The sequence below is a fragment of the Coptis chinensis genome, chromosome 8, assembly GCF_015680905.1.
Source record: "Coptis chinensis isolate HL-2020 chromosome 8, ASM1568090v1, whole genome shotgun sequence".
Taxonomy (NCBI): Eukaryota; Viridiplantae; Streptophyta; class Magnoliopsida; order Ranunculales; family Ranunculaceae; genus Coptis; species Coptis chinensis.
In genome coordinates this window covers 10,651,205-10,663,191 of record NC_141463.1, presented here as the reverse complement: position 1 = coordinate 10,663,191, position 11,987 = coordinate 10,651,205, and the positions used below count along the sequence as shown (strand labels likewise).

The 11,987-nt window shown below is 37.1% G+C and overlaps 3 protein-coding genes and 1 long non-coding RNA gene across 10 annotated transcripts; 3 read left to right on the top strand and 1 right to left on the bottom strand.

Moving 5' to 3' along the window:
- Positions 1 to 298: 298 nt before the first annotated feature.
- Positions 299 to 2,097, bottom strand: LOC147479886 (peroxidase 39-like). Of its 7 annotated transcripts, none has more exons than XM_086577471.1 (4): positions 1,850 to 2,087; positions 1,527 to 1,708; positions 1,026 to 1,416; positions 299 to 904 (listed from the first exon to the last, which is right to left on the bottom strand). In XM_086577471.1, exons 3-4 carry the CDS (start codon positions 1,123 to 1,125, stop codon positions 498 to 500), a joined length of 507 nt encoding a protein of 168 aa, XP_086433597.1. In that variant the 5' UTR covers positions 1,126 to 1,416; positions 1,527 to 1,708; positions 1,850 to 2,087; the 3' UTR covers positions 299 to 497. The 7 variants fall into 7 exon arrangements, 5 of the variants coding, with proteins under 5 accessions (XP_086433597.1, XP_086433598.1, XP_086433599.1 ...); XM_086577472.1 differs by having other exon boundaries at positions 1,628 to 1,708; XM_086577473.1 differs by having other exon boundaries at positions 1,527 to 1,627.
- Positions 2,098 to 2,553: 456 nt separating this feature from the next.
- On the top strand, positions 2,554 to 3,479 carry LOC147479885 (bZIP transcription factor 17-like). Its single transcript, XM_086578513.1, has 2 exons — positions 2,554 to 2,788; positions 3,331 to 3,479. The coding sequence occupies exons 1-2, from the start codon at positions 2,554 to 2,556 to the stop codon at positions 3,477 to 3,479; spliced, it is 384 nt and encodes a 127-aa protein (XP_086434639.1).
- A 3,710-nt stretch (positions 3,480 to 7,189) lies between these two features.
- On the top strand, positions 7,190 to 10,501 carry LOC147479884 (uncharacterized). Its single transcript, XR_015203960.1, has 3 exons — positions 7,190 to 7,312; positions 9,337 to 9,408; positions 10,421 to 10,501. It is a non-coding gene; the product is annotated as an uncharacterized LOC147479884 (long non-coding RNA).
- Positions 10,502 to 10,586: 85 nt separating this feature from the next.
- Positions 10,587 to 11,987, top strand: LOC147479883 (uncharacterized). The gene is made up of 3 exons (XM_086578512.1): positions 10,587 to 11,036; positions 11,125 to 11,292; positions 11,943 to 11,987. The coding sequence occupies exons 1-3, from the start codon at positions 10,761 to 10,763 to the stop codon at positions 11,985 to 11,987; spliced, it is 489 nt and encodes a 162-aa protein (XP_086434638.1). The 5' UTR covers positions 10,587 to 10,760.

The following is an 11,987-nucleotide window of genomic DNA, read 5'->3' as shown; positions in this document are numbered from 1 at the left end:
GATGTGGTAGCTAGACGTTTCAATCTCCAAGACTTTTTCTTTTTTTTCCCAAGTTTTTGGGTGTTTAATGATTTGCAGTTTCGTATTTGCTTCAGTCTCTTGCAACAAAAAAGATCAGGCAACAAAACGAAAGTTTAGATTAGACCATCCAAGCAAAAATTCCAAATAAATTGCTCGAGACTATACTCACCATAATCGATTAAGCACAAATTTGGCAACGATGTACGAAGCATTCCACGGTCCAATTGTTGCCACTAACATTAGCTGGGGTGTATTATTAGTATAAATACGAAAGAAATTAAAGAAGAAAACATTCTTGAAGCAAAATCAAGAGTCTCATTTACCTTGCATCCAAAACAAATACATATCACTGACACCCCCCCTCTCTCTTCATAATTGGCTAGAAAAACAAAAAACAACTTTTACATCTCACATTCATCAACAATCACACACCAAAATTAAGTACTTGCCATACCAAACATGGAACAACATCCTTATTAAGAGTTCACCACACTACATTTCTTCCTAATCTCACCAGAGTTATCAGTTAGGACTCCAATGGTACCCATTCTCTTCATGGATTGTCTGAACTCGACAAAGAATTTCCCAGGAACAAGCATCTCATCAACAATATTGGCCGGTCCTTCTTCAGTTAAAAGTGAAGCATCTGATTGAAACATACCTTTGTGCTGCTTCAAGTTTGAATAATAATTGTTATCAAAAGATAAAGGAGTCTGAGGCTCCATTGGTACAGTGGTTGTGTTGTCTGAGAGACTTCGGCATTTTGTTTTCAAGAAAGCTGCATAAGTTGAGTTTAAGGAAGGATCTGAATCTCCTTTTCCAGTGAAATTGTAGAGTCCGTTACTGAAAAAACTGCAATGCCCAACACCGATGGTATGTGAACCTGTACATGCATCCAAATGCAATTGGTGAAACCACATTAGTGCAGACCCAGCCGCCAAGGAGACAACAGTACAATATGATATTTTAAGTATGAAGAACTTCACATAATGTAAAGCACATACCTGATAAAACCACAAGATCATGAACAGTAATGCCTTTGCTGTTGAAATTTTGTTTAAGAATGCTGAAGTTCGAGAAAGGCGATGGTATATCATGTATCATATATTGTCGTAGTATATCATATACAAGAGTAGTCTCTTTCACTTGGGTGTTTGTTGAACAACTGATTGCTCCTGAATTACAATACAAACTACTCCCTTAATTTTCAACTTTAAACTTGGAACTTACTTGGTACGAAACGGAGTCCCTAGCAGCCAAAGCAACAATATCAGCACAGGAAACAGTTCCTGGCCTCTATAAAGAATAAGTAGGGTGACCAGGCAAAAGGTCTACTTTATTTCCAATGCACAACAATATCTCAAGCTTCTGAATATCAGTTTCAGAAACAAAATCCTGCCAATAAAGCAATCAACCATCAGTTTCTTTACAACTTGCTGAATATCAAAATTTTACTGAAATTTTAAGCATAAGTCAACAATCTCATTCATGTCAAAAATCAACACCAAAGCTGACAAGTTGTCCGACTTGGGCAGCACCCCTATAGAAAATCCATCCCCAAGATGAGCCATCCACACAGAAACATCAATTGTGTAATACTTGGTACCTGTAGCACAGTATTTCAGATGATGATGATGAATCAGAGGCCTCTTCGTCAAAATTCACAGAAAGCAAACCTATAGCATCTCTAAATTTCATGAAAACAAAATATGGTTAGAAAATTATAACAATACATAAATTAGCCCACCAATAATACCTCAATGATCACTTAATCAATCAGTTTTTCCATGAAGAAAACATAATTGAAACAGAGAGAATGAAATGATACCTGTCTTGGAGTTGTAGATAGACAAAGCTTTCCTCGAGAGTTGTAGATCTAGATTTTAAATCAAGAAAGAGAGAAAGAGAGAAATTGAGATCTAGAGTCGCCTGATTTTGGAGTGGTGGAGCCGACTGATTTTGGAGAGAGTCGTGGTTGAGTGGAGACGGGAGACGGGAGACGGGAGAAGAGAGAAGAGAGAAGAGACAGTGGAGAAGGAGGAGTTTCATAGCCACATTCTCGATCTAAATTTTGAAAGTTTCATTTTTTTTGTTTCGGTAAAAAAAAATTTTGAAATTTACAAAATTTCGGATTGCTAATTGAGAATTGATTGTATCCGTAGGATTAAAATAGATAGAGGGATGGGATTGGCTGTGTCTAGAATGTGGCTACAGTACCTGTACCTCTATCCCTCCCCATATATATATATATATACGGTTTGTCTAGAGTGCCACTCTAATCTTGCCACTCTAATCTCACACTTTTCCTAGTCCCTCCGATTTCATCCTGATCTAACAGCTAAAATGATTTTGCCCAAATAAAAAACAAGTGGGGGTATAATCGTCATTTCTTACACAAATTAGATTTTGGAAGCAAAACCCACGCCTCTTTCTTCTTCCTCACTACCTCATTCTCTACTGACCTAACCCCCCTCTTCTTGCTATTCTCTCCCAAACAATGAACACGACCGATGAAAAGAAATAGTCTTGTTGATGTTAAACCCACTACTCACCTCTAAAATCTTAGCCCCATTTTTCTACTACTTGGCCACAGCATTATCGGTTTCTAATGGTGGAAGCCAAGCAGAGAGACATCCTCACATGTACAGAAGCTCAACTGAGCGACAGAAAGCTCTGAATTCATGTCCACGAGATGGTTGCAAGGAGAATCCAAGGTCAAGTGCGGTACCGATGGATCACTTCGTATGGTTCCGTGAAGGGCTTGCAGGTAATGATACTAATTGTTTATTGTATCTTTTATATTAGCTTCATTTAGCCTGAACCTTTTTATACAGCAAAAGTTAGTAATTTCACAAAATTTTCCTTGACTATATTAAAGTTGGAGGGTAAAACCTTTTCATATCTCAAGTCGATGGTCTGAGTTGACTCCACAGACCTTAGTTGGGAATAAACTACATATATGTTGAGCAATTTAAGGTTTATTGCCCACTAGATAATACGATTTCTCATAAATGGAAAATAACTTTTAATACTCTAGTTTGGTTGTACAGTTGCTTAGATTATGCAATTCATGGATGCGAGTATACTCTTGCCCGTTTCTATTCTCATTGAATTTAAAGAAATTGACGTTAATGGTTTGATTGTGTGTGTGTGTTGTGTCTGATGCTCACAATCAAATAAATATTTGATCTTTTTCTTGCTTCTGTGATATGTGTTTTGGATGCCAAGTTGGGCTAGAGAATCATAAAGGAACCTCACTACACTATATTAGTGTTTACAATCTATTAAGTGGTTGTTTCTTTTTCGCAGGGCCAATATTAAGTTCTGGTATGTGCACTGAAGTGTTCCAGTTTGATGTCTCATCCTCGCCAATCCTCGGTGCTATTGTACCGCAACACCATTTGTCAATGTTTCTCGCAAAAATGCTTGAGAATCGTTTATCTAAGCAAAAGGAATAGAAGGATTCTTAACCGCCTCCTGTCCCACTTGCCGAAGTCTCACCTTTAACTTGATCTTGAAAAACATGCGAGGATGTCTTCTCAAAATGGTGCATTCCATAACAAAATTGTTTCTTCAATGGTTGTTTTACGTGTTGGTTGATCCTAGAGAAGGTGGTGACAGAGAAGTTGATGGAGGGATCTCACCAAAGTCATTGTCGCGGATTTTTGTTGTTATGCTTATAGATAGTGTCAAGTATGTCATTTACTCATGCATGCTCCCTTTCAAAGGATCCACCTCACAATTGGTGACAACGTGAGGACAAAAAAAGAGGCACTGCAAGCTACTGATATGTTTAACTAATAGAAGAATCCGCTGTACACTTAATAATTTCTGAATCTTTCATTTTTCTCTCCCCTTTCTTCCCCAAACAGGACTTGTTTTCTGTTTTCCCTTGTTTTCCTCCTTTTGTAATACCTTCTTGCTTTGAATGCATCTTATGTTTTCTTAGTTTACTCTGCGTATTATATTCATCTACGAAGTCCTATATCATCATCTACATAGTAGCTTGGTTCTTGATTAATTTACATATATCACTTCTTCATAACGAAAACAGATGTGCTTCTGTAAGCCTCGTGTCTGATGGTAAATTATAACTCCTATCTTTGAGTAGAAACTTCATAGAAACAAAAACTGAAATGGTTTGAGTTATATCCCCGAAAATGCATTCAGCTCAAGCTCATAAGGTTCGATATAACAACAAAATTTCGCAAGAAATAGTCAACGTTATAGTCATAAACTATGTCAGGAGTTATAGTTTATACATTAGGCCTGCATGTCAGAGTTTGTTATAGTGTTAGTGTAAGTTTGGAATGCATGTCGAGTTTTGTTATGTCGAGTGTGTTTTGTCGAGTCAATTATAAGATGGGATGCTCTAGCTAGATGAACTTGCCGGAGAACCCGCCAAGTTAAATTTGTCTATCCTGCTCATTTTAGAATTTTGATGTGCAACTCCCTGAGCTTTAAGGAACTGCATAAACTTCTATTACTAAGCAATGTATAGCTGCAATGTGCGGCTTCTCAAAAGTTAGAAAAAAGCGCAAGACTTGCTTGCTATTCCAACACTTCCCACTAGCACAAAAGCCCAATTTACTTGCCCCTCTTTAGTACACACACGCCCCGATCCCAAAAGCCTACTTCTCATCAAATTTAAAAATTCCACAAAGCTAGATTCTTCTAACATAGTCATATTGTTTGGAAGCTAAGGAACATCACAAGATGCCTTGTTAGGGCATAGGCTTCTTTTGGCATCTTTGGCCTCGTGTAAAAAGCAAACCGCAATGAACTTTGTTTCTCAATTCACATTGTTTCCTTGTACTAGAAAAATGAAAGACAAAAAATACTAGGCAAATAAAAAGAGACAAATTTGATAAAAAATTGAAGTATCAATAGCCTATGACCAATAAGGAAGCAAATTCGAATGCTACCCCACGGCGTTTGCAACTTGACAGAAGAGCACAAGCCAAGGACCACTTCGAAAGGCCCAAACACTTTCATGTCTAACTGAAAAAATGAAATGAATGAGTTCCAAATTAGAAAAGACGTTAAATGATGAGCAAGAACCCTTAATATCTAGCAAAAAACTACAAACTCAAATTCGGGCAAAATATAAGGGAAAAAATGAAGAAGAGTTGATCGAGAATTAGGATATAAATGGTTTAGCCACGAAGTTAAATAATTTTTCCCAACAGTAAAGAACAAAATCAAAAGAAAGGGAGATGAAGGAACTTTTGGTTGAAAGTCGAGACAAATGAGCTTAACCGTATTCCTAGATAGTTCAAAGAACACGGCCGTAGGGTAAGCAAAGGGAATGATAAAAAGTTAACCATATACATTCTATTTGGACTTATTGATTACTCATAAACATATAAAGGAAATGAATCCCTGTTTTTATGAACGATTGAAGTGACAAAAAATCGAACAATATCATTAGGAACTAAAGATAAAACACGAATAACTTGAATCGGTAGCACATAATTATTTGTATACATTCAAGGATTGCCAAATATTGATAGGCACTTAAGTCGATACTGACCATACATATAGGCTACGTAAGTAAGTAAGATTTCAATGATTGCTACATACGATAGGATAGTTCCGTGTCGAGATGACCAATACAACTCCTAGTGGTTCGGACACAATTTTCACGATCTGCTTAACCACCCAATTCAAACTAGAATCATAAAAATAAAAATAAAAAAAAGTACAAACTAATTCACTCAAAATGATGTCAAAAGAAATCGAACCTAGGCTTAAAAAAAGTCTCGAACTTAGGCTTAGAAAGTGTTTTACTTAGGCTTAAAAAGTCTCGTGGACATGAATTCAGAGCTTTTACGTAAACTCGGTTGAGCTTCTGTACATGTGAGGATGTCTCTCTGCTTGGCTTCCACCATTAGAAACCGATAATGCTGTGGCCAAGTATTAGAAAAATAGGGCTAAGATTTTAGAGGTGAGTAGTGGGTTTAACATCAACAAGACTATTTCTTTTCATCGATCGTGTTCATTGTTGAGGAGAATAGCAAGAAGAGGGGGTTAGGTCAAGAGAGAATGAGGTAGTGAGGAAGAAGAAAGAGGCGGGGTTTTGCTTCCAAAATCTAATTTGTGTAAGAAATGACGATTATACCCCCACTTGTTTTTTATTTGGGCAAAATCATTTTAGCTGTTAGATCAGGATGAAATCGGAGGGACTAGGAAAAGTGTGAGATTAGAGTGGCACTCTAGACAAACCGATATATATATAGGGTGGGGATATAGCCACAGGTACTGTAGCCACATTGTGGACACAGCCGATCCACACCTTTCATCTCGTGCATCAACAAAACTGATCCTATGGACATAGTCCATTCTTCTCCAAAAAACGAAATTCCAGAAAAACCAAAATTTCAGAAATCAGAAAAACAAAAAACACGAAATAGTCCATAAAAACAAAAAACACGAAATGTTTACCTTCTTCTCCAAAAAAAAATCAGTGTTTACGAATCAATCTCCTCCAATTTCACCGATCTCTCTCCAAAATCTATAAAGGAGAAAGCGAAAACAAATTTTTTTGTGTTCAATCCATAAAAGAGATTCATTTGAAGAAGAAATTAGGTATAACTATTCTCTCAACTTAATCTTATTTGGTATTAATGGTTCTTGACTGATTATGTATTTATGTGTAGTGATGATTAACCTTTATGTATTCTCCACAAATTCGTATTAATGGTTCTTGACTGACAGAGTTCACAAATTAAGATTAATCTTATTTGGTATTAATGGTTCTTGATCGACGAGTTCACAAATTTCTTCTTCACTAATTTATGTGTGGACTCCATTATGATTATGTATTCTTTTCCTTGCAATGAGATAAGCTAGTGTGTAGTGATGATTAACCTTTATGTTTCTTATGTCATCTCATGGAACATTCTTCATGACTTTAAACAGCCTACCCCAACTACACAAGCAGCTGCTCCACCTACCTCTGCACCCAGTCAGCACCCGTAGCTGTTCCTCTTCCGTGAGTTGCCATGTGGTTCTAACTTATTATTGTACACTTGGTTTGTTGATTTCAAGTACTATAAAAAATCGAATATTTACCTTCTTCTCCAAAAAAATCCCCAGTGCGGCTACACTCTCCGAAAACAATTAAGGTTTGTGTTTACCTTCTCTCTTTTAATCTTATCTCCAAAAAATCAGTGTTTCACTCGAAAGCAATGTGCTAATTAACCATTGTTGTGTTGAATTAAGGTGTTCATTGACGAATCAATCTTCGTTTCAAGCTTGGTTTAAGTCGGAGCAACCTTTATTTTCACAGGTTTGTTTCTTCCATTCAAACAAGATTTTGTTGTTCATAAATTGGGATTTTGCTTCTTTTTTATGGAACTAATTGGCGTTGCTATGGGTTTGTTTGATATTTGTTTGCTTTATAAACATTTAAGTGGGATTGAATTATTAATTGAAGATATTTTGTTTGTTTAATTGATTGGATTTATAAGAGATGAATGATTCAAAATAAATAAATCATTAAATCAAGCAATGAAGTTATGAACGGTGAACTCTGTTAGAGTTCGGTGAACTCTATCAGAGTTTTGAACTCTTTCAGAGTTCAGAGTTCGGTGAACTCTGTCGAGTTTTTTGAACTCTTTCGAGTTTAGAGTTTAGAGTTTTGAACTCGTCGGAGTTCGGTGAACTCTTCGAGAGTTCGAGTTTTGAACTCTTCGAGTTCACAGTTTTGAACTCTTTCGAGTTCGTGAACTCTTCGAGTTCGGAACGTTTTATTTTTGCATGGAGATTGTAAATTTCTCCCACATACGCATACACCCTTTGGGTTTATGGACTACTTAACGACAACAATAAAAGTAACACAACACAACACGCCAACACGGTTTATGCAGATTACCATATTCATATATTGCAGTCCATTACCCTGTTGAGGGATGGGGGTGTTATACTGAACCACATCAATGAAGATAACTAACAAAACCATCTTTCAAGAGATACTCCATGCCCATTAGCTCTTCTACTTTCTTGCTTCCTCCAAGCTCCACTTCCTTCAGTTCTTCTGCCTCTATAGCATCCCCTCCAAGTGTCATGACAACTTCATTTCTAAGCCCATGCTTCTTTAAGCTATCATACATTCTTAAGGCTAGATATTTAGTTGTTTCTGGTGAAGAGTTTTCAACTTTGTATCGAACTTCTGGTGATGAACAGCTAGATACTCCTTGCACCTTTTCATTAAACGGTACCGCAACAAATCCATCACTAATTGTCGAAAGTAACGATCATTGCCTTTGAAAAGAAACAACCGTGTTGTGTTTACTAATCGTGGTTATTTTCAATATTCCACTTCACCTCTAAAACCGAATCATCAGAACATATCAACATGTTTGTTACATAAGTTTGGGTAAGTTGAACGTTGAAGAGGAGGAGAGCTGGAGAGGAGCAGTTTCATTTAAACACTAGAGAATATAGGATGTGCGCTGCTTTTATATGATAGAAATAAGATGGTAGGTGATTTTTTATTCTTTTGGTTAGGTAGTAATTTCTTTTTGATACATTGACAATGTCCGCATTTCAAGTTTTGTAAACAGTTGATAATTTTGTAATTTAACAAGGCTAGAATACAGCTCGACTTAAAAATTTATATATTGTGAGAGTGCAGACTGCTGACGATATTGGTGTTAGTGATTTATTGCCTAGTGCCTTTAAAAACCGATAAACATCGCAACATTTTGGGCAGGATTGATGTAGAACATAGAGCCTATGTTTATTGTCTAATTGTTTTTAGTAAATCCAATTATACTAAAAACAAGTTATTTTCATTTTTATTCTTTAAGCCTAATTTAGAAGTGTCTAGAAGTCTAGTTTGTGAGTTCTAGTAGCCTTAGAAGGTTACTATCATGATATAGATAGTAACCTTATGAACTTATGAACTCTGTCAGAGTTTTGAACTCTTTCAGAGTTCGGTGAACTCTATCAGAGTTTTGAACTCTGTCAGAGTTCGGTGAACTCTATCACAGTTTTGAACTCTTTCAGAGTTTTGAACTCCTCTATCAGAGTTTTGAACTCTGTCAGAGTTTTGAACTCTTTCAGAGTTCGGTAAACTCTATCAGAGTTCAGAGTTTTGAACTCTGTCAGAGTTTTGATGTTTAAGTTATTTACACTGTTTATGTACATTGGGATTTTTGACTGTTTAAGTTATTTATATTTTTAATTTTTTTCATTTATAGAAATGGAGACGAGACATCAATGTTATGTTTATCCAAGTTCAAAATAAATAAATCATTAAATCAAGCAATGAACTTATGAATTTATTGTCTCTCCTGTTGATATCACTAGATTTTTATTTGAGGCCATATCGACTGGAGTACTGCTTGCTTGATTCAAAATAAATATATAGCTCTGTTTCAGGTAACTGTTCTATCTTTCTATCTTTTTTTTTATATATATAATGTTATGTTTGATTCAATTCTTTTGAATTTTAGACACCCATTTTGTACATGCAAATCATAGTAGGAGTGTGACGCTTAACTAAACTAATTAAGGTCCCGACTACCTACCGTCCTACCTAGTACTCTCGTGCATGGTCGTAAGGCTTCTTTCCAGCTAAGAATTTGCCATGAAGATCATGCAAGTACAAAAGATTAAAAGTTTTTGACATTTTAGTTTATGTTGGACGTCCCAAACTAGCAAGAGAGACGCCAAAATTCATTAATGTGTATCGCCGAGACTTGCCTCAAACTCATGACCACGTGGCTGCATTTAACTTGCATCTATGCCATATGCTCGAATCCAACTTAATAACTGATAGCAATTTTTCTATAATGCCTCCTGCTATATATATATATATGTGCAAAGTAGATGCATTTGACTCTACAGTTTTATCTGACTTCTTCATCTTGATGTGCTATGTATACAACTGTGACTTTAATAGCTTCTACACTCAGTTCATATTCATTAGTTTTTTAGTTAGAGACTTAAGATCGAGTATCGACAGTTGTTCCCCTTTGACGTTGGTCTTTATTCGTTCCTTCACTCGTGAGATTATGGCCCTTTCATTTTCCCCATCGAGCTTCAACTCTTATATTGCCTTTCTCTTATGCTGCGTCGACTATTTTCGTTTTACAAATGTGCTTCTTTTTTCGATGTTCATTATCTCCATGGCGGCTTTAAAGTTTTACATGAGTCGCTTTCTCTTAAAGTTTTCCTAGTCGATTTCGCATGCTTGAATTAGATTGGGTTTTTGTTAGTGTGTGGAGGGGATTTAATAGAGGAGTATAGTTTGCCTAGATAGCATGCACACCTTAGATATAGATTGGCATGCACACCCTTTATTTCGTTTTTGTATTTTTCACATTGGTATTGCAACAATTTGAATTAGTTGAAGGGAATGTCTTATTTTTAACTCCAATTTATTTTGTAGCAATGCCTCGAACAAAGAATGTGAATGTGAAGAATGCAAAAAAAAGTGTTTTCACGGGTGCTAAGAAGTTGTTAGGTGGGGAGTAGTAGTTCGGTCGCGATGAGGAGCCCGAGAAAAGAGAGGAAGGAGAAGAACCACTTCGGCATCAGTTCGTAGAGGGGATCGGAAAGCGGATGATCCCAGTAATGTTGTAAGTGGTGTAGAGTTGGGAAATCAAAAGAGAAGAAAGGGGACAGTTCTTAGTGATGTAGATGTAGATGTAGATGTAGATGTAGATTTAGATTTAGATTTAGATTTAGATGTAGATGACGATGACGATGACGATGACGATGACGTAAATATGGATCGTGGGAAGAGTGTAGTTCTAAGTCATGCTGATAGTGAAGAAGAGGGTGTTGATGATGCAGAAGAGGAGACTGACGAGGAGGAAGAGGACGCGGAGGAGGAGGAGGAGGATGACGAGGAAGTCCATGTACCTGTACCTCCAATGAATATTGTGAGAAAGTCTAACAATGACTTGGAGTTCAAAAGAGGTGCTTATGGAGGTGGCCCTTGTGTGTCACATCTGTTGTATGACTATGCAGTGCATGTGGCTCGCGATGTTTGGGAGGGGCAGGTAATATTATCATTTAGTGTCTATTAGTATTTAAATTTTGTATTACGAAACTTGTGCATACATTAATACTAAGTTTTTGTTGTTTTAGGCGGAGCGAGGGGTGTTGAAGTGCCATGGGCACCTAAACAAGTTGGTACAATGGGATATCCTCGGAGAGTGTTCAAACTGTTCTACTTTTCACGTGGAGCTTCAAAGAACCGGCTTATGTGCTCTGGTCTTAGGTGTATCTGGGCATCGATCCCGTGTTGGTCTCTGCGTTTGTGGAGAGGTGGCATCCGAGACCAACACATTTCATATCTTGGAGTGGCGAGATGACAATCACGTTGGGCGATGTTTCCAACTCTTAGGAGTTCGATCGAGAGGCAAAGCAGTGGACCGGGGACAATCGATTTGACCTTGGAACAGAACAAAAAGACTCCTCCACAAAGATCTTGGCATACCCATGGATAAGATAGATCACGGAGATGAAATCCAATAAGTTCACTTCCAAAGTTATGATGGATTTCTTGATGAAGCGATTTCTTTTGGGAAGGTAAATGAGATGAAGATTTACGTGATGAAAATGGGGTTGTTGTGAAGAAGGCGTCAACCCAAAAAGAGGTGCGATTTCTTTGTGAGAGCTTATCCGTTTTTTTTTGGATGTACCGCCTTCACCGACATCGCCCTGGAACTGCGCAGTTCCGTTTGTTATCCTGAGATCGCTTTGAAATTTTGCGATCGTAGACTACGGCGTGGGGTGCGACCTTCTTATGGCTTACTTGTATGCAGGTCTTGGGACTGCCACAAGTGCCAAGGTGAAGGGTGTTTCGTGCTATTTCACTCTCCTACGTATTAGTTTTTGTTTTTCTTTTCAATGTCAATTTTATCTATCTATTACAATATTAACGGGTGTCTATATTAATGTAGGCATGGATTTATGAGTACTTCCCTGTTCGGGCCATACCCAAATGA